Source organism: Glossina fuscipes, unplaced genomic scaffold, assembly GCF_014805625.2.
Source record: "Glossina fuscipes isolate IAEA_lab_2018 unplaced genomic scaffold, Yale_Gfus_2 27, whole genome shotgun sequence".
NCBI classification, from domain to species: domain Eukaryota; kingdom Metazoa; phylum Arthropoda; class Insecta; order Diptera; family Glossinidae; genus Glossina; species Glossina fuscipes.
This window is the reverse complement of record NW_023998422.1, coordinates 330573-352457: the sequence shown is the minus strand read 5'-3', so window position 1 is coordinate 352457 and position 21885 is coordinate 330573. Positions and strand designations below refer to the sequence as shown.

The following is a 21885-nucleotide window of genomic DNA, read 5'->3' as shown; positions in this document are numbered from 1 at the left end:
AATAAATGAATTGGGCAGGCAGCAGTAGCTTAATAAAAACATCACACTCTTAACACGTTAATTGTAAGACTATATTCGGAAATGTATTTCTAGGGCTTCATACCTTCAATAATAAGTTCTGCTGTCTCTTCTGTAAATCTCTACAAACTATTTTTTCATTCTCTTCGATTGACGCGTTTCTGAACAAAGCGATTGAATTACTTATTCAATATCATTATGCGTACACTACTTGCGTGCTTGAGCCAAAAGTGCATACGAAAGTAAAGTTTTCAACATGAATTGTTACATACTTACGGAAACGAAAAACTCTTTATACCCATCACCGAAGGATGACCGATATATTCATTTTGTGAAAATGTTTACAATGCCCAGAAGGAGGCATCAGCGATCCCAAAAAATAAATATACATTCTTAATCAATATCAAATTCTGAATCAATTTAAGCATCTTCGTCTGTCCGTCTATGTGTATGTCCTCCTGTATAATGTCCGCGGTAAACACTCTCCTGGCCGCAAAAATGAATGAATCGACTTGAAATTTGGCGGAAACATTAGAAGCCCCTGCGCCCAAGTTGATATTGAAAATTTGCAAACTCGATTGAAGGGCACGCCCACGATACCGCGAAAACTGAAAACACCTCTGTTTTGCAAAAAAAAATTAAAAATTACTTATTAGCTAATTACTCATAAACTAGAGCAGATTAATGTAAAAGCATTTGAAGGTATATTCTATGTGCGACGCTGTAGCCGCTGTGCAAAAATGGACAAAATTGACTCAGTCAGTTCAAAGTTTTCATGCCAATTTGAAATGCGGATATACTACTACATAGCCATTTTTACCGGGAAATTCTTCCCCATACAATACTCTGTTCTGAAAAGTCGTTATATGGGGAAAAACGTGAACCGATCTAAACTATTATCAATGGTGTTCGTCGTTAGACGAAGGAGCGTCAGTGTATTAAAATCAAAATATCTCAAAGTTTACAACACAAAAATACATGGACAGACATCAGACGTAGAGACAGACAAGTTTAGATCGATTTCGAAAATGATTCTGAATCGATGGGTATAATAAAAAGTGGGTCTATCTTAAGTTGTCCCTATTTTCTAGGCCAAAGGCTAGAAAAGTTTCAAACAATTTCCAATAGACCAAGCCAAAGCGTTGGTTTGACGCGATGGACAATCAAAGATTCGTCACAAGACGAATACACTTTTCTTACTTATTACGACTATTGCGCGTGCGTTGCTTCTTTGAGCCGTTAACTAATAACTTGTACGAAATATCGACAATCCCCCAGCGTAAATTTTTCCCGACCGTGCCATTTCCAATGCGATAAGAGATATGACTATATTGATCCATAACCGTGTGTCGATCGAGAATTTATACACTTTGAATTTTTTGATGAATATTTCCGTTTGTCATACGGCCAGAATAAAAACTCTAGTGTATTTTTTGTTGTTGATGGACGGGCACGATAAGTTAACCTCGGTTTTCGTACCCAGCACATTCTTCGTATATTCTTGCATTTATTATATTAATTGTGGTTGATTGCATTGTAAACGTATAACATTGTCATCTAACTGTTGACGTAATTTGACCTCCAGTTTGTAGTTAAGATATTCACGGCTTGTTACCGATTCATTCTTGCTACGCGTTATGCTCGCTGAATAAACTTAATAACCCAATGGTTAGCTACAGGTGCAGGGTATATTAAATTAGTGCGGTCGTCAGTAACACGCATAAGGGCTTAAGATAGACCGATCAATTCAGATAATGATTCTAAGCCTGTTTGTCTTCATGTAAAATTGTGTTCAAGCTATAGGTCGCAATTTTTGATATATTTTCATGAAATAATTTACAGTGACTTGTTTTGACCCAAGCACGAACGCTATTGAAGATGGTTTGGATTGGTCCCCTTTTTCCACTACTCCCCTTACAAAGCCCCATTGTGAAAAATTATTATAAGGAAAACAATTGGAATAGTAGTATTTCGGCATTCGAAATTGGTATGAAAACTTTTGCCCAACTAGTGCCAATTTTTGGATCTCCTCTCATATGGAAACTGAACTTCATTCGACAATAACGTATAATTTTCAATGGTTCGTGATGGAAATTATATCATAATAGTAATTTAGCATAAAAAAATTGATTGTAACAAATTTGGACCATCTCGGCCTATATTTTGGATTCTATTCTAATAAGGATTTCATGAAAATTTATCCTTTGAAGAGCAGAAAAGTCTAAATTTTAATACGTGGTGATAAAAATTGATCCATAATAGAAATTTAAAATAAAATACCTGACTGACTATCTACGCCTATTTCTGGATCCTGCCCAATGCAAAGAAAGAATTTCATGAAAATTGTTGCCATCAACTGTATTATTAACAAAGCGAGTAAATAACTATACTAGACGAAGTGGTGTAGGGTATGTAATGGCCGGCTTTGGCTGACTACAATGTTCTTGTTTCTTTCGATAGAAAAAAATATCTATTTAAAGTTTTCCAATGGCTTTAGGAAAATGATATTTTAAATCAATAAAGTTGAATCCTCTTTCCCACTTACTACTCCAATCTCGTTTCTTATTCAGGCAGCCGTTAACGTAAACCTTTGATGCCTTACGATCATTGTACAAAAAGTTTCCCTTTCGGTACTTCTATGTATTTACGACCATTTTCTCATTTATTCCTTAGAAAAATGAATATCAAACCTTTTTATTTTATTTTGATTCCAATAATAGTTTTAGTATTGTTTTTTATTTAAATGCAGTAGAAAAATTTTGTTAATTCCATCTAAATGCATCATAAAAAAGAAAAAAAAATTCTTAAAAAGTTCGCGGATAAATATTTAGAAAAATTAAAAACATTTGAGAAAATACATAACACAAAAAATTAACTCATTTGTCCCTAAAGAGTGTTGTAAGGGTTAATAAAGTTAATAAAGGTACATAAGCTAATGTCACGATTTTGTACCTTAAAAACGTAAATTTAAATTTTCAATTGAGATTTTTTCCCTTTCAAGTATATCACAAACTTATTATTGATATTGTAGGACTTCTGCATAAACATCTTACTTGGACATTCTAAAGGCATGTCGATAAATTGTCCGAATAAAATTGCGATGGTTGGCCATTTTTGGATGTAAATACTATGACAATCTTCGGAGGAGATATTTCTGTTAACAAATTAATGAATTCCATTGGCAACGCCATTGGCGTAACCGTTACTTTGTGCCTTGCTGTGGCCGTTTTTTAGAAGTTTTCCATTGCTTGCTATGTCTGTCGAGTAAATATTTGATTTAAGTTTCTTGACGGTCGGTTGATTAGTTATCAAGGAGAAATCGAACTGTAAATAAAACAAAAGCCAAATAAATAATAGTAGAACTTATTGGTAGATGCTTTCAACTTATTACTCTTTGCTCCAATGTCATATGCGATGTGGGTGGCAGACCAATGCAAGCGCGCAATATATTTTCAATGGCCGACCGTTGGCGGAACAAAGAGTTCACGACTTGAGCACCTTGTGGCACCAAGGGCGCCTTGCACATATAGCTAAGCAATGAGAGAACAGGTTTGAACGGTATCCACGTGGATGCGTGATCGTTATTGTTTTTGACTTGTATACGTGAGCAGAGTTCACCTAAAATCACTAAATCCAAAATCAACGGTGACGCCAACAAAGAGTCTTCACAAGTATTATGTATAACCAATGTGTTATGACCGCCCATCATAATTTCAGAAGTATATTCATCCATGGCACGCTTGCTATCTCCGACATAGGGAACATATTTGATGACCACCACGTGATCGGGATGTTCATTAGCTTCGTATAAAATTTTATTGGATTCTACCATGTCGTCTACTACATTACTTTTCGAAATCTGAAAAAAATGTATGTATATATATATATCAATTAATCGAACGTTTTCGATTTATCAAAGCAAGATTACCTCCTTTGAACGGAATTGCTGAGGAGCAGAAAGATTTTTACCATCATTGTTTCCCAAATGATTGTAACTGACAATAGATGCTGGTTTTATGCCTGCGCCAACTAGAAAGTCAACCAAAACAGATTTAAGTTTAGTTTGGCCGGATTTGAAATCATCGCCCGCTATAAAGACACCTTTGTGTTCAGCTAGTTCTATGAGACCGGGAACAAAGGTATTCTGTGGTGATCCATTAATATATGTGCACTAAATAGTTAAGGAAAAATATTACTTTTATTGTATATATTTTCAATATATATTGCATAGATGAAGAGAACTTACGCCTTCATTTATGCTGGCAATGGCAAAAACAGTGGATGGTGATATTTCGGCTTTGTTAGCTTTCAAAGATGCTTCCAATTCTTGCATGGTCGTATTTAAGCCGGGCTTAACATCGCAAAACCTTTCCGTGTTGGCAGTCCACAATACAACGATAGTGTCCAAATTGTTTTGCTGCTTGAAATCGCGTATGTCTTGACATATTTTCTCAAACTGTTCATACTTCGTACCATTGATAATATTATCCACTCTTTCCGACTGATTGGCTGCGATAAAGTCTGGATCGTAAATAGACGGCCGCGGCTTTAAAGTATTCAATTGATTATAGAGTTGATCTTGCAATTCTATATCCAAAACTTGGGCTCGACGCATAGCATCACCAATATTCATTGAGCTAATATCCCAACCGTCTATAACAATATCATCTGGATTAACCATGGGTAGTAAATCTTTCATAGGTACGTAAACATCTTTGCCCTCTTCATCGGAACCCAACAATACGGTCGAAGCTTGCGTAATTGAACCAAACCAGTTGGCCTTCTGCGTACCAGAGCGCTTACGCCATTGTAACTGTCGACGATTGGCCTCTAAGGCGGCAGTTAAAGTCGAACCGTTGTTGCCGCCCCAACCTACTAACATTAGGCCCAATTTAGGTACACGGCGACCCGTACGTATCTTTAAATTTACACATTCAGGAAGTACCTAAAGGCAAAAAATTGCATTATTTCAAAAACGAACAGGTTTAAAAACATTTATTCGTTGTAAGAAAGCCAAGATATCTATTGTCACCTACCAATTGATATCACTTTACCTATAAAATTATCAAAGAATTTTTTTTTTTAAACTGCACTGCTTTTCTAGAGTCGAAAGTTTATACGTTTATGTGTAGTAATAGCGACTAAGCAAACTGCGGTCGTCTTAAAACGAATCTTAGTTACCCGTCATTAAAATTCGAATTTGCTTCTTAACGATAAATCTCGGTTGGACTCTTTGCTAAGCTCTGACCAGTGAGGCAGACTATTATCACAGGGAACATTATGCTATGTTTAATGGCAATGGGGTAACATTCTATGCTCACTACCGAACAACTTTGTTACACCAATTAATGACCGTTATCTCCTATATACTTAAAGTCCTTAATCAAAATCCCTGCAATGTTTAATCCGGCACCCTCCCCTTATAAGAGAAGACTCCTCTAACTATATGGATGTAAAGAGTTTTACTCTGCCATGCAATTGCAATTGTTTTCATTCTGAGTAAAAAAAGCAAAGATTTTGTCACCTCTCTGTTCTACACCTTCCTCCAGCAGTCAATGTGTTGAGAATTGTTCCTTCGTTTATAAGGAATTTTCAGAGTCGATTAGAAATTATCGAAAAGAGACCGAACGAGCCAACATTTATTTCATAATCGAAATATAAAATTGAATAAGATTGACGGGTCAAATAATATTTGAATACAGGGACCTGCCTTAATAAAACAGGAAAGTTACCAAGAAGGAATCGAAAAAAAAAAGAAAAGTAAAACAAATTAAAAATTCAAAGTGTACGTATGTCTGCTTGTCCCAAATGTGTTGACGAAATTTATATACTTTCGAAACGAACGAACAGAATGGAACAGATAAACAAACGTCTCAATCACATACGAATAACTAAGCAACAAGTTTACGTGTAGCTGTGTGCTTGCATATATGATTGGCCTATAAAATATAACCTTGAACCTGAACTTGTATTGCTTTGGCCAACGAAAAGGTCATATGCAAGTGCAGATAAGAGAGCAGCATAAGATATTGCATAACGGTAATTATGGCACAGTATCATTAATAAAGGGGAGCGCATGATGTTTTCTAAAGTATACTATACATATTAGATATATATATATATATGCCTGATTAGGTAAGAAACAGTGTAATCGGGGTTAGTCATGTGAAATGAAAAGAGAGAATGCAGAGCAATGAACTTTGTCTCAAATACGTTTAATATCTGAACTCTCTTAATATTCATGCGGATTCAAATCTTCCACTATATAATTAATAAAAGCGATAAGCGATTAAGCTGCCGTATGTCATATTGAATATGTTGCCTTTGATTGAGGCTAAGAGCGTTAAGAGTAGCATTGCATAGTCTATTTACTTTCTTAACATGTTACCCTTACAGTTACAGTATGTGGGTATATGCTTTCTATAGCTTTCAAATTAATTCATTAAAAAAAACAAGTAAGTGTCGGATACTCGAAGATTCGTTCTTAGCCAAACTTAATGCCCCATCGCAATGTAAGTTTGCCGGGAAAATGCAGTGCGCTTGCTTGAGCTTGCTTGCTCTTCCAATCAATTTCTTGTTTACTGAAAAATGAGAAATAGCTTCATTGGAAATTCACTGGTTTCGTTCCAATTTAAACGATTCTAGCATTTTCTACATTTTTCGTATATATAATCGGTATAATACTTTTATAAAGAAAAAAAACAAACAATATAAGGTTTTTTCAAAACTTCTTTTCTCTTCTCTACCTACATATGAACACGAAATTTGATATAATGAATATTTGAAAGAAAATTTATGCCCGGAAATTAATTCTTTTAAAAAAATTAAAAGAAAATAATATTTAAAACATAATACAAAGGGCTGGCTGGGCTTGTTGATAGCATTTGTTTTTTTTTTTTTTTTTTGCCTACCTACTTAGCGAAATTGTTGGTTGGTGTGTTTGCTTTTAAAATATTCTTTTCACTTGCACGCCTTTTTTTTTTTTTGATTTTGAAATTTTGAGTTTTTCCCATAAGCTTTTCAACAATTTATCTATATATTAAATACCTTTAATTCAATTTGAATGAAAGAAGAAAAATTCTATAAGGCAAGGCTTGAGAGATGCAAGAACATCTTCTCGGATGGCTGGCTATAAGCACATGTTATTAAATAATTTTGAAAATTTTTTTTATTTACTTGCAACATATCGAGCGGTCTAAGTGAATTTAATCCTTTTCACAATTCCTTGAAAAGTAAGCTTATTAGCCTAAAAAGCCTTTACAAAATTTTTGAAGTAGAACAGTCTACAGCAAGAATTATGCTTTTATTTAAAATAATTGAAAAGAATTTTTCGGAATTATTCTTTGAAAATACCTTAGAGCCAATTATTTGAAACCGAACTTTTTCATAAATATTTTTTAACAAATAACAGGAAAGTAAAAATTCTTTTTTTTCTGTTTTCACTTAAAGTAATTAAAATTGTTATTTATAGAACTTACCTGCATTTGATCGTTACCGATACGTCTGACATGCGATGTCTGATAATCGTAATCGGTTTCAATATAATCATCAGTAATTTGCACATTTGGTGAAACAACTTCCAAGATTGGCTTCATTTTGTTTTAAAAGATTGTTATTTATGTTCCTTTTGTTTAGCTTATGAGTAAGCGAAATATGTTATGAATTCTCAAAAAGAAATATTCACAATTAGCATTAAGTAATTAATAAAATTATTGCAGTCTTTTCTTTTGTTGCTAACGTGTAGGTGGTTTTAGGGCCCTTTGGTAAATGGTTGGCAAATAAGTTTTTTTTCTTTTTTTTTTTTTGCAATATTCTTAAACGTTTTATTTTAGAATTATTTTTTTTTTCTCAAAATATTTTTTTTAAAAAGAATTTTTTCATTTATCTGAGACGCGTACTGTAATAATATTTTTCAACTAATAAAGCATTTGGAAGGTATACACCACTATTTATGTGATATTTTACAAAAGAAACCGTTGATATATAGCAACTATACTCGTACAATGAACGGCACTAGCACAGAATACTTCCAAAGAACGGTTTTTAATATATCCCCTACATTATGTATTAGATTTGTTAAGTCAACACCGCGGAATAGAGAAGTATACGTAATATTTTCATCGCATATATAATATTAATCGGGATGAATAGAGAAATTGTCCGCCCATTTAATGCATCCGGCTTCCTTTCATTTACTCATTGATGAGGTCAATACGTTGGCGAGAAAAAAACAAGCGGCTTGCAATTGTCTCGTTTACATTGTTGTTTGGACTGTTTGCAGTTAAGTTAAAAAATTAGATCAAGTAATCCTTAACATTATATAACTGTCCATTAGCTTTTCTTTTTTTTTTTTTCGTATTGATTTATCAGTATTTCTATTATATTATATACTTTTTAGGTTATGTTATGCCAAGTTAAAAATGTTAAATTTTACATTTTTACGCATCTTTTACTTATGGGAAGATTTTGAGTAACTGTCTTCCTAATTCCCTTCCTATTATTGTCTTATAGGCATACAAGATCTTTTAAGAATATCCGCGCATCGATTGCATACTGTGCTTGCCTGTCTTCCAATTGAAATCGGAATCACCAACCCAATCCCCTAATAGCTTCTCCTCCAGTTCAGTCGACTATTCCTAAAATATAATTATGCTCTACCTAAGCTACTCTTACAGCGTAGAATAGAATGTCATTTTTATCCTTTCGCATTTGTTCCAAAGAAGCAACAAGACCGAGCAACATGATAGGCGTAAAAAGATTCGTCTTATGCTGCGTGTAATTTCTGTCTTCGGTATTTATTTTCCGTCACGTTCGCTTTGAAAGAGAAAATTGCAAGTATACGCAAACTGTTGTCTTTCGCAGCCCGCTTCCCCCTTTGACTTCCAGTAGGTCCGGCTCATATTGTTACATAAACGGTTTTGTTTTGCTTTACGTTGGGATATTTGTATATACACACCGGCATGCATATGCAAGCTAAACATTGATTTGCCGGCCAAAAAAAAAAAAAAAACATTAACAAAAATCTGTTTTTGTTCTCTACATACTTAATCTATATAGTTAAGTTACGGCAGTGCGATCTGAATGACAAGCACTTTGTCGCAACATTCAATCAATTAGAAGCTAAAAAAATTTTCCTTCTATGCATATTCCTTAAAATGTAATTTTCCTTTAAGCATTAGCCAGGTTAATGGCCCTGTTTTAATACAATTTTCCATCGACAAATAAAATTTAGCTTCAATAGAATTAGTTGAAACAAAACAAGGGGAAAAGTTATATTCGGCGTGGGATTTTAATGTCCAAAAATTCGGTTTTTTCTAAACGTCCACCATAATTAAATTGCAGCTAACACACTTTATCGCAATCAACTCTACAACTCCTTTCATTTGATCGAAGGTATTATCCTACCTATATCGAAGGTACTTTTAAGAAAACATTTAACCCTTAAGGTGTGGCACACAATCACAATTAATTTAGAGTTAACACACTTAGCTTCTCACATTCTATTCTCCAAGTCCATTTATGTGATACTCGTATCAGCGGTATTGTAACGAAAAAATTAGGTCACCATGTCGTGACGACCGAGATATTTAAATTGGTTCTAACACACTTAGCTTCTCGCATTTACTCTCCAAGTCCTTTTATTTGATACCCATATCGCTGGTATTATTAAGAAAAAATTAATCCACCAGGTCGCGATGTCTACCATATTCATTCTAGAATTAATCCATTTTTAGACAGATAATATATCTTCAAAATAGTTTTAAACGATTTGTCATGTTCGTGTTATGACAATAAAAAAGCATGAAACTTCAAAAAAGTGAAAAGAATTAAACTTAATTACTCGTAACTTTGTGTGGACACGGCCGATTGGTTCCATTTTCGTAGGTGAAGGTTAGAGTGCCTCCGAAAGTAAATGCGGAAAATTTCAGCTTTCTAACTTTCATAATGTTTGAGTAACGAGCAAAAACCCACAAATTTGTGTTAAGAAAAACAGAGTTGCGTTCAGTTTATGTTCCACTGCGGGCTTCTGCTCTGACCAATTTAGGCAATTTTCAATTTCAAACTGCGTACAAGAACTTCCCATTTTAATGGAAGTTAAAATTACGAATTAATTCGTATTGGAACTGATAATCCTGTTATCACAGATTCTGACATAATGAGATATAATTATGCAAGAAGTTTTTTGTGAATTGTATGTAATTTTCAAATTTGCTCGGAATGAAAAGCAATTAAGCGGAAATCTGACGTCCAAGGAAAAGCTAAAATGATTACAGTCAACAAGTGAATGAAAGAGTGATACGATGAAGAAATTGACTACCTTCTCCCTACACCTATGTAAACAAAATACTTTCGAAGTAAGAACATTATAGTCGGGTAAGGCCAATTATTGCATACTCTACACCACATTGTCTAACACAATTCTTATCACCAACATTTTCAACAACACACATTACAACATAAATTTTTCTTCTTTGTCTATCTATCTAGGATTAATTTTCGTGATAATCGTTATTGGGATACGCTCCAAAAAATAGGCCGAGATGGTCCAAATTTGGTACAGTTAATTTATTTATATTAAATTACTATTATGATATAAATTTCATCATGAAGCATCGAAAATTATACCTTTTTATCTTATGAACGTTAGTTTTCGTGATAAGAGAGGGGGCTCAAAAATTGCCCCAGCCGGTCCAAAGTTTTCATACCAATTTAGAATGCTCAAAAACTACTACTTAGTCAGGTTTACTAAGAAAATATGAAAATTAGGATTTTTTCCCATATAACGACTTTTCAGAATAGGGCGTTATATGGGGACTCCCAGGACGAACGCTATTGAAAATAGTTCGGATCGATCTACTTGTTCCACCTATTCTGAAAAGTCGTTACATGGGGAGTGGTCGAACAAGTAGACCGATCCGAACTATTTACAACAGTGTTCGTCCTGAGATCAAAACATGTCATCGCAAAATATTTCAACAAAATATCTCAAAAATTGCGACCTTTACCTAGAAAATGAATTAACAAAGACAGAGAGACAGACTTAAATCAGATTATGATTCTGAATCGATCGGTATAATAAAAGATGGGTCTATGTTAAGCCCATCTGTGTGTTACACGCATTAACTTAACTACATCACTCGTGGTGCAGGGTATAACGATAAACAAAAATTTCAAAACTGTGTACAAAGGTGCAGACGTTCACTATACGCATGCCTTAAGCGAAATGACAAAATGTGCAATGATCCAACGTGGGAATGATCAGTGCAATCTATTCGTATTATTCTCCTTCCTTTATTTTCTAATATCGCAAACATTTTCTTCTTATATCGAAAATTAATATTTTTTCATTTCTCTTAATTGCCTGAAGATAAGCTAAACTGTAATGACTTTATGGCCTCCGTAAGGAAGGAAAACGTTAACACATCCTAAAAAAAATCACACCATATGTATGCAATAATATAAATTTCGCGCTTATTGATAAATGAAATCATGTGAAATTATATGTATAGTGTTCATCCGAACACATTAACGAAAATAAACGCTACACTCACATAAACCACTGATTACAAAAGCACAAGACAAATGTGAATACAATTTATTTCGAATATTTATGTATATATAGGACAGGGAGGGGATTTATGGTTTATGATAGATGGGATAACAATGCAACGAAAGAATTTTTTTTTCTATTAGAATTGAAAAATATTTCGTTAAATGTGGGCGTGTTATTAATTCACTCAGGATTACTTTTGCAGGTAGCCGTAGTAATTATTTATACTCGATCAATATATTAGTTGCAGGCGGATCAGTTCATTTTTCGAACTTGACTTGGCTTTCAACTCTTCAACGCATAAGTCAGAGACATGTACGATGCATATTTCTCGCAAAGTATATGCATTCTTGCAGTGTAGTAGGATCTGTTTAATTTTCCCCTTGTCCTTGGGTTCGCTTCTTTTCTCTTCAATAATATAGATTTTCGCCTGAATTGCTTGATATTGAAGACTGTTCTTCCAAACTTGTTCCAAAATATTCTTCCAATGTTTTTTTGAGAATTGATCGCAGAGATACCTGGATTCTCAACGTTGCGTATAGTATATTCATTCGAATGATTACGATCGAGGAAAGTATAGCTCACTCCTTACATTTCTGCACCTTATCGATATGGGAAGACTGTAGAAGGCATAGGCCGATTTGAATTTCTATATGTATAATGTATTTTGAAAGATAATAAATTATCCTCTTTTTTATCGGAAATCGGTGCCGGTGCACATAAGAATATTTGCTAATACCGAACACAAAGAAAAAAGTAGAAAAATATTACAGAAGAACTGAGACAGGCGAAAAAGAGGAAGCTGCAACGCATGCGTGAAGAAACGCTGTATATTTGCCGATCCCCGTCTTTGTCAGCATCCTTGCATCCACAAAAATTAAAAATGAAATTTGATAAAGAGATTTCTAATTATTACAAATAATGCGCGATCACACTATCCTGTCAACTGGACTTCGTAAACTTTTTATATCGCTCCGCCAAATAGTGTTTATGCCAAAACTACAAACAACGTAGATTATAGTGTCACGATTATTCTGGATATATTGAAGTCGTCGTTATTTCGTTAAAGCGCTAAACTCTGTCCTGAGATTATGTCATCAGATTATAAGTATCTTCCTGCTCGTCTTTCAATACGTGGCCCGTTTCCGAGGTGCTTGCGACGTCAGTAAGAAACAAACTTAATATACATATTCTTAGCTTATTGATCACAGATCAAATTAGAAAACAGCTTTATCAGGATTAGTTATGCATGAGCGGTCTCTCTATATAATGATACCTTACACCTCTTCTGATGCAGGGCATATTAAATTAACGCCGATGTATGTAACACCCAAAAGGTCTTAAGATTGACCCAACGTTTACTATACCGGACCCATTTTCCAAATCGACCTAAACGTCTATGCGTCCGTCTGACATCTCTCCATGCATTTTTCTGTTCATGTTGCAGGTCGCAATTTTTGAGATATTTTTGAGAATTTTTAATGCATAGATGTACTTTAACCAAAAGGTCTTAAAAATGATTCGGATCAGTCCGCTTTTTCGACCACTCCAATTTTCAAAATTTCTCGACAATAGCTGCAGTTACTGTAAACTGTGCTTGTGAGAATTCACTAAAAATTTAATTGGACCCTTGTATATTAAGTTAGTGTGTTCGTATATGAAACGCAGAAGGGCTTATGGTAGATCCATCTTTTATTATACCGATCGATTCAGAATCGCCATCTGAATTGTTCTAAGCCTGTCTCTCTGTCTGATATCAGTCCATGTAAACTTGTGTTCAAGCTATAGGTCGCAATTTTTGAGCTATTTTGATGAAATTCGGTACATTGACATGTTTTGGCCCAAATTGAAAATAGTTCGGATCAGTCTACTTCTATGACCTCATAACGCCCTATTCTCAAAAGTCGTAATATGGAAAAAACTTGCAATTTCCAATATTTCCCGGTAAAAGTAGGTAAGTAGTAGTATTTCGGCATTCTAAATTGGACCGGCTGGGGCAATTTTTGAATCCTCTCTCGTATAATGAAAACTATAGTTCATACGACTGAAAGGTAAAATTTTCAATGCTTCATGACGAAAATTATATCATAATTGTTCTCTAAAATAACAAACTTTACTGTACCATATTTAGACAATCTCGACCTATTTTTTGGATCATATCGTAATAAGAATTTTCCCGAAAATTTACGCTTTGTAAAGCAGAAAAGTCTATGTTTTAATATGTCGTGATCGAAATTGGCCCATAATAGTAATTTCATACAAAATTAACTCTACAAGATTTAGATCATCTACGGCTATTTTTGGATCTTCTATGTTTCTCTATGTAAAAATTAACCTTGTGCTATGCCTTTATATAGAAACAAGATATAAGTTTTGTGTTCTATAATGAAGATAAGAATGAACAATGTGGCGTAGGGTATTTAATTGTAGGCCTTGCCTGGCTACAATGTTTTTACTTGTTTTTAATTATCTAAGTTTTTATATAACATAGGCAGAATTCCGCCATCTAACGCAGTCAATTTCGAATTGAAATTTGTAATTTTCTTGTTTTTCGAACCATTCAAGGAACCATTGTGTTGATAGAAAGCTAATAAAAAATTTGTATACAGCATTATTTAAATATTTACCCAGTTTGTTGCTAAAAATTCTACAATGGAAAATAAAATTATTCAATTGCTTTTTAATATCTATTTGAAAACAACTTCGCTTGTTCATTGTATAAACTAAGAGTTATTTAACTGCAATTTGATCCATAAATATTTATTTTTAATTTAACGAAACACAATGAAATTGTGTATAATGTCCAGTAAAAATTTCATAATAACACCCGACACCAGCAAATATATGTTAACATTGCCATTGCGTTTGTAAGAAAGAAATATGTTTTCTATTAAGTCTAAATAATATTGACTTATTGGCCGTATTTCAGTTTATTTTTCAATGATTGTAGCCGTGATAGTTAAAAACAGGTACGAGAAATATCATCCCTCCCCCTATGTTTATATCTCTTTTACGATCATCAGCCAAGTATGGATATATATCAATTTCTTCATGCCGGGAATAATGTGTCATTGATAACATGTAACAGTCATTATAAAATTTGCGCGGCAAGTTTATAAAAAATTTTCCATTAGCTTTTCATTACGAAATAATAAAGGCATTTTGATCTCGGCAGCGTTTACGGTCTCGTATCGAATTTGCCTTTTGATTTGATGGTACTTGATATCGAATTTGCTAATGTGAAAATATTGACAATTAGAATTTTTTTTGGTATTGTTGGTTGTATCCAAATAAACAGATCTACACGGTCCAAATTCGCTAAGTTCGATTACCTTATCAATGTAAATTTCCATCGCCAAACCAAATTTTGTCATTACCGTTCGCTAGTATACCAAATTTCGTGAAAATACCTCAAAAATTACAAACTGTAGGTTGAATACTAAGATATGAGACGGACATACGTTAGGCGGGCAAAAAAAGCTTGGTTCACTTCTGAAAGTAATGCTGCATGGACACCACAAAAGGTGACTGCATTTTAGGTTTGCCTGAGTATTGTATGCCTCCACACAAACTTAATATATCCTGGTACCGCAAGTGGTGTAGGGTATAAAAATGACAAAATTGAAACGATGTCTATAAAAAATTTATGTAATTTCGACCATTTTCTTTAAGAGTTTTGCAAGGCTTTAATGAACGCCAGTGACACGCTACTTCCTGTAAAGGGGAATGCAATTTTCAAACTCAATATTTGCTCGAAAGACATTATGGCGACAGTCGTATGCTTATGCTTTCTCATACTCGATGGTACTCGACTGTTTTTTTCGTATCGAGTTAATCTTTTCGATCGTTGCAATTATAACGGAATATTTATGATGCCCAAATAGGACCTAAATATCACATTTCCTAAATACTCTTTAAATAGATTCTAGTAAACCCTTATTTCCAAAATTGCCTCAAAATTGAATAAAATTGCCTCAAGTCTAAGAAAATCGTCTAGTGTTGACTGAAATCGCAATTTTATTATGAAAGAAAATCGTAAGCCGGCCCGGCCCGGTTTTCCCTCAAAAAAGACAATTTATCGGCTATTTGATGATTTGAAGAACAGAAGTGATTGCAACATAGAGGAGAAAACCCAAATATATCCTGCAAGTTATTCTCGATAATCGAAAAGTGTAGTTGCTGCAGACAACTGCCATCCTACAGACATCAATATACATAAAAAGTTTGAGCATGATAAAGTTGCGATCCAATAGAACAGATGCAGTACGTCATAACTCTATGTAGCTACAAAGAAAAATCATAGCAATTGAAATTCGAGTTGCTGCCTCCCCCAAGGTACTCTCCAGATCTTGCTTGGAGCTACTACTATTGAAAATCTCAAAAGGTTACCTACACACAGAAGAGATTTAGATCAAATGATGGGGTCACTGCAAAAATGACCAATCTATAAAAAAGCCGTCGATATATTTAACTGATTGTATCATCAAATGATTGCGGAGGATTGCGTTGGTAAATAAAATTGAAGTTTGCAAAAAAAAAAAAAAAAAAAAAAAAACTTATTCCTCGGAATTATTGATCAACGATTACAGCAACTGTAGTGGATATTACAGGTTATGCCTAACCCGAATATAATTTCTGTGTTCACTAATCGCCATAAAACATGAGTACTGCACCATAAATGGCGGGTAGTAACCGATACGAGATAAGTCGCTTATACGTAACTTTTTAATATACGCCTACGGGCATTAGAAATTATTATTGAAAACAATTTTTGCGAAAAGAAGATAAGCAAAAAAGAAAGATCCTGCAGTCGTCGATAACGAAAAAAAAATTTTTTCATAATTGACGGGTATGTTGCTGAACTACTAACGATCATAGGCACATTTTTCCATATTTGCGTTCAGCTGCAAGTCGATGGTCGGGTATTGGATGGAAGACTTTATCGAAAATTTTCGAAAGTTACATGTTTCTAACAATACTATAGTCAAATAGTTTTAGCGTCTTTCGAAAAGTCTATAAGGCCGGGGCAATCCATTCTTACTCTATGAACGAATCTGTGCAAGAAAAGCAATGCCTAACCTCGGTGTTTATATGGGTAATGAGAAAACTAGAATATCCCCATCCCATTTTAAGGGTGTTGAAAACGTTACTGTGACTAACAATACACATAAAGTTTTTTCTTATCCCGTGCAAACAACAAGCGACTCGAAACTTTTGCATGTTTGATTACACTATAAAGCAATGTTTCTCAAATTAAAGTGAAACAAATTTAAGCCCGGAAATTACAAGAAAATATAAATTAAGTCACATTACAATAAATATTTGATTATATTTTTTTATTTTTTTTTTAGTTTTTTTTTTTTTTTTTTTTTTTGTAAAGTTAATGCGAATTTCTATTAAAGCAGGTCAGGTTGTCATTATAGAAATGTCGTTTCATAAAGAATTCATGGAAAATTTTTCATACTCATAAAAACCAATTCACCAATTGAATATGATCAGTGTATTTCTCATGCGTATATTTTACGCTATATACATATATGTATATATATAAATATATATATATATTTATATGTGGATAAGAGCGCTTCTGGAACGAATTTAAATAACTCATCGAAATTGTGTGCTCATCAAATTGGTCATCAACATCTTATATATATATACCATACCATACATATTTGAAGATCGATTCGCTTTGTAGTCAAATAAGTAGCTTTATTACTTGTTTTCATTTTTTTTCCATTCAGAATTCTCTCTAATAAATTGAAATTTCGAATAAATGCTAATAATAGTTTAATAGATGTTTCGGCAGGCACTTCAAAAGAACAATTTTGAAAAAAGAAAATGATCAGCTTCATGAAAAAATGAATCAATCCCAATTAGCCATAATGCAATCTAACAAAGTCTGAGCCATTTATTATAGTCATCTATTCAATAATGACCACATTTTATCTAAATAAGACTCGAAGCATTGCATTGCTGCGAAGACTCTACAATTTGCTTTCTGAATTTCTGGAAGTATCGAAGATATACCATAAATTTCACATCGCTATCGGCTTTCATAAGCAATTTTAACTTATATTAGTTATATTCGACGGCAGTCAAATCTCCCATATCCACTACTAAGCTTCTCGCATTCTACTTTCCAAGGCGTTTTATTTGATACCCATATCGCAGATGTTATTAAGAAAAAAGTAATCGCCGTGTCTACCGTATTCATTTTAGAATTAACCCATTTTTGGATAGATAATATATCTTCAAAATAGTTTTAAGCGTTTTGTCTTGTTTGCTTCACGATAAATAAGCAGCATTAAGTCTCAAAAAAGTGAACAAAATTAAACTTAATTACTCGTAACTTTGTATGGACACGGCCTATTGGTACCATTTTTGGATCTAGAGAGTAAAGTTTCTCGCAAAGCAAATGTAGAAAATGTCAACCTTTTAAATTTAATAATTTCCCAGCAACGAACAAAAATCCAAAAATATTTATTAGAAATAACTGAGTTGCGTTCACATTGGCCCATTTTCAATATCAAACAGCGTGCAAGAACTTCCAATAAATTTCTAATAAATTTGAAATCGATATCTTCATCTTTGCGCCCAGGAGAATGCCAACAGCACACACCTTTCAGACGGACAAAGATGGCTTAAGAATATATATACCTTATGAGTGCACCTATATATGAGTGTAACGCTGATTCACTCAATCAATCACTTACTAGTAACTAGTTACCAAGCAACTAGTTGCTTGCGAAAAGTTTTAATGGCTCTTTAAGAACGTTGTACAACAATAAAAACAATGCAGTAACATTTTTTAAGTGATTAATATCCAAATTTATTTATTTTAAAAGAGTAGCTTTCTTCCGCATCCAAGTCGAATAATAATAAAATGTGATAATAAAATAAGAAACGATTTTTTAACTAGAATAGATAGGTATTTTTAATTATTTACGCACTTAATGATACAATAAAATCGAAAATAAGTTTATTAAAAGAGTAGAAACTTGATTCATTACTTTAAGCAGTTGATTGAATGTGATTTGCGTGCTTCCAATAACACCTTGAAAATGCATCTTGATACGTAGTGATAAATAGATTCTTCTAAATAAATATATTAACAATAAGGATAAATAAATAATACATCATCAGCCATTTGCTGACTTTTAGAATGAATTTTTCAAAATGCCTTCTTGATTGCACATGAATGAATATAAGCACATTACTCTAATAGTTAATTCTCGCCATTGTTTTAATCTTTTTTGCATTTTTAATTTTCAAATTTAAATTAAATTTTTAAGCGCTTTTATTAATTATTATCCACAAATTCCCATTCACTCGAGGAAGAATTGTCTGAATTAGTATGAGGTGGACTTTTACGATGGCTTAGTGTATCTTTGACTCGGTCGAAATTCAATGAAAAACTATTTCCCTCATATTCACTATCCGGCTTCGTAGTGATAAATTTCAATGGTCTATTATGCGGCTTATTTTTAGTGGTTATTTCCTTTTGATCTTCTTCAACTTTGTTAGTGTCTGGAACTTCATTTTCTACTAATGAAGTCGTTCTCAAAGTATTACAAATATCTTCAATCGGCTCGCCACTACTGTAATCTGTTATGGTCTGCTCTTCCGTATAATATACTTCCTTTAGCGGTGTTGTTTGCATGCTTGCATTCTTTAAAGGATTAAATATGGGATAAGCGGCGCCCAAAGGCGGCAATTGTGAGACGTGAGGGGTTGATAATGGAATCAAGCATTTTGATAAATGTAGCTCCTCATCACTAATTGGCTGCAAATTGATTACGGGTAAATCTAATGTTTCAGCTAACAATTTAGCCTCCTCTTCGATGAAATGTTTCGTTGGACTTAATATCGTAGGTATTTCTGGTGTGGACGCTTCTTTCAAATCCGTAAAAAGTGCGCAACTGAAATATAAAAAATAAAATTATCCGAGCAAGTTAGAATGTTATATGTTTCAACCTTTCTCTTTAATTCTGTGCGACCGTGCTCGTAGATCGATTAAAAACCGTTTTCAACGAACATTTATGTAAATTAAAAGCATATTTACAAAATAGTCTTTTTAACTCAACCTTCATCCTACCGGGAGATGGATGGCGGAAGAACTATTTTTAGCTGTTTAGATTCGTATGTGCACTTGATTGTATCCCTACATGCCTCGATTATTTTCATATGTTTATATTTTCGGGCTTACCTTTCCTCGTCGTTGCTGCAATAACTGACTTCCATTCGTGTAGACTTTGAAATAAGACCTTCCTTTCGGTTAACGCCATTCATTTGCTCGTCTGCTTGTATGTCGTGACCGATTTCAACAATGCCTGTCGCTGGTTGTTTGTGATAATTTTGTTGATTTTTGAGTTTTTTTTTATGTGGAATCTTCATAGTTACGCCGCTACGATGAAGTATATGTTCATCAAAATCCATCTCGGATATTTCTTTGAACACTTCAAGTCGCCGGTTTTGTTCTGCTCTAGGGGATTCTACTGCCAACTCAATAGGTATTTTGAAAGTAAGGGGTTCAACCGATGGCAATTCAAAACATTCTTCAGCTTTCACAAGCGGTTGTTCTTCCGGTTCATATTCAACGGGAGCTTCAATAGATTCATTGGTAGTAGAGCTCAGTAATGGTACTGGAGGCGGCAGTGTGGGATTATATATTATTCTGGCTTTAAAAACAAAATCATTTATAGTTTTTTCCTTCTTACAATTTATGCTGCTTACCAGTTTTATTTGGTTCCTCAGGCGTAGGAGCTAAACGTAAGAGAGTTCTTTGTCCCTCTAATATAAAAATTTCCTTGCCGCATACACGGAAATCAATTATTTTACGAAAACCTTTGGCTACAGCCTCCACTTGCAAGCTATCTAAATTTAATACATACAATTCTGACTCATCATGTGTAACAATTAAGGAATCTTGTCCAGCGTAGGCATAAATGTTACGAAAATTTTTGACATCAGCTGAAGCCGGAAGATCTGCTTTACTTTGTGCTTTGTGCAATGTTAACGATTTCGGATTTAGCATGGGAATCTCCCAAGTAGGACTACGCGTAATGGCTTCACGATAGAGTAACGTTTTCTCTACATTACCTTCGATATCAGCCAGCCAAAAACGTAAGTTAGGACGGCCGCAAATAATTTTCGTATTTTCAATAAGGATTTGCTTAAGAAAAGTACCTCCACAATGTATCAATTGTTTACGATCTTTTTTCCCAATTTGTGTAATAACCCAGACACCATTTGCCCGATGGCATACTATAGAACGATATAAAGACGAAACCAGCAAATAACCTTTATGGGCGGACATTTGTACAATTTCGTAGGCTTCATTAAGAATTTCTACTGATTTACTGATGTGCTTTAAAAAATATTAATTATTAATTTACGATTCCACAAGGATTCCTGCTTCTTACTTCATGGTAGTCGAATTCTGTAAGAACAACTATCCCTTGACGATCGCCAGAATAAAGTTTCATTCCATTTTTAGACCATTCGCAGCAACTTATAGAATCCTGATGCAAATCGCGTATGACATAACGTTCTATGGGTCTTGAACGTGTACACGGCGCAACTAAATTTATATCGGTCGGCACTTCTTTTGGTATTTGAAAAACAAAGACTTGACCAACAGAATTTCCCGCAGCAACCATGTACTCCACCGAATCTACTACTTTTACATATTTTATGGGATGGGTACTCTAGAGAAAATTAATATGAGTCACAGTCAAGCACTCCTTGTTTAATGTTCTTATTTAATGAGAAGGCATTTCTTTCTTTTTTTAAACATACATCTGATTTAAGTTTTTGTACTTGTCCGGAAGTCCGGTTGTACCAGTAGACTTTACCAGCGTCACTGCCAAGAGCTAAGAACTTTTCCAAAGCATCAAAGCAAGTAATATTTAAATCGGTTAGAAACAATTCGCGGTTGATGCGATCCAAAATATCCGTTAAAGGCGCCCATTCTCTGATGGAATATAACTCCCTGTCCATTGATTAAATGCTTCTCACTTTATTTTCTCTTTTTACGGCGATTATTTTTTTAAGAAAAATGTTTATATACGCAAGGACAAAAGCAGCCGTGTACAGAGTGACCATTTCAATTTGGTTCTTATTTTATTTCTTCCTTTTTGTATATTATTATTATTGTTATTATTACTATCTCATTTTTGGCTGTCGAGCGTAAATCGTCCATGCATTCCAAGAAGAATTTCATTTTTCATACTCTCACAATATCATCAGGCTTTACAAAGTTATTTTAATTTTTGTTTACATATAATAAAATTAAATATTTGAATACATTTGTT

The 21885-nt window shown here is 33.8% G+C and overlaps 2 protein-coding genes across 2 annotated transcripts; both read right to left on the bottom strand.

The window, feature by feature from the left end:
* Positions 1 to 2838: 2838 nt before the first annotated feature.
* Positions 2839 to 7845, bottom strand: LOC119635907 (inositol-3-phosphate synthase). Its single transcript, XM_038030937.1, has 5 exons — positions 7497 to 7845; positions 4265 to 4963; positions 3947 to 4189; positions 3410 to 3877; positions 2839 to 3342 (listed from the first exon to the last, which is right to left on the bottom strand). The coding sequence occupies exons 1-5, from the start codon at positions 7611 to 7613 to the stop codon at positions 3184 to 3186; spliced, it is 1686 nt and encodes a 561-aa protein (XP_037886865.1). The 5' UTR covers positions 7614 to 7845; the 3' UTR covers positions 2839 to 3183.
* A 10671-nt stretch (positions 7846 to 18516) lies between these two features.
* On the bottom strand, positions 18517 to 21620 carry LOC119635730 (WD repeat-containing protein CG11141). The gene is made up of 5 exons (XM_038030715.1): positions 21371 to 21620; positions 20995 to 21279; positions 20306 to 20939; positions 19779 to 20250; positions 18517 to 19491 (listed from the first exon to the last, which is right to left on the bottom strand). Exons 1-5 carry the CDS (start codon positions 21569 to 21571, stop codon positions 18873 to 18875), a joined length of 2211 nt encoding a protein of 736 aa, XP_037886643.1. The 5' UTR covers positions 21572 to 21620; the 3' UTR covers positions 18517 to 18872.
* Positions 21621 to 21885: the final 265 nt, after the last annotated feature.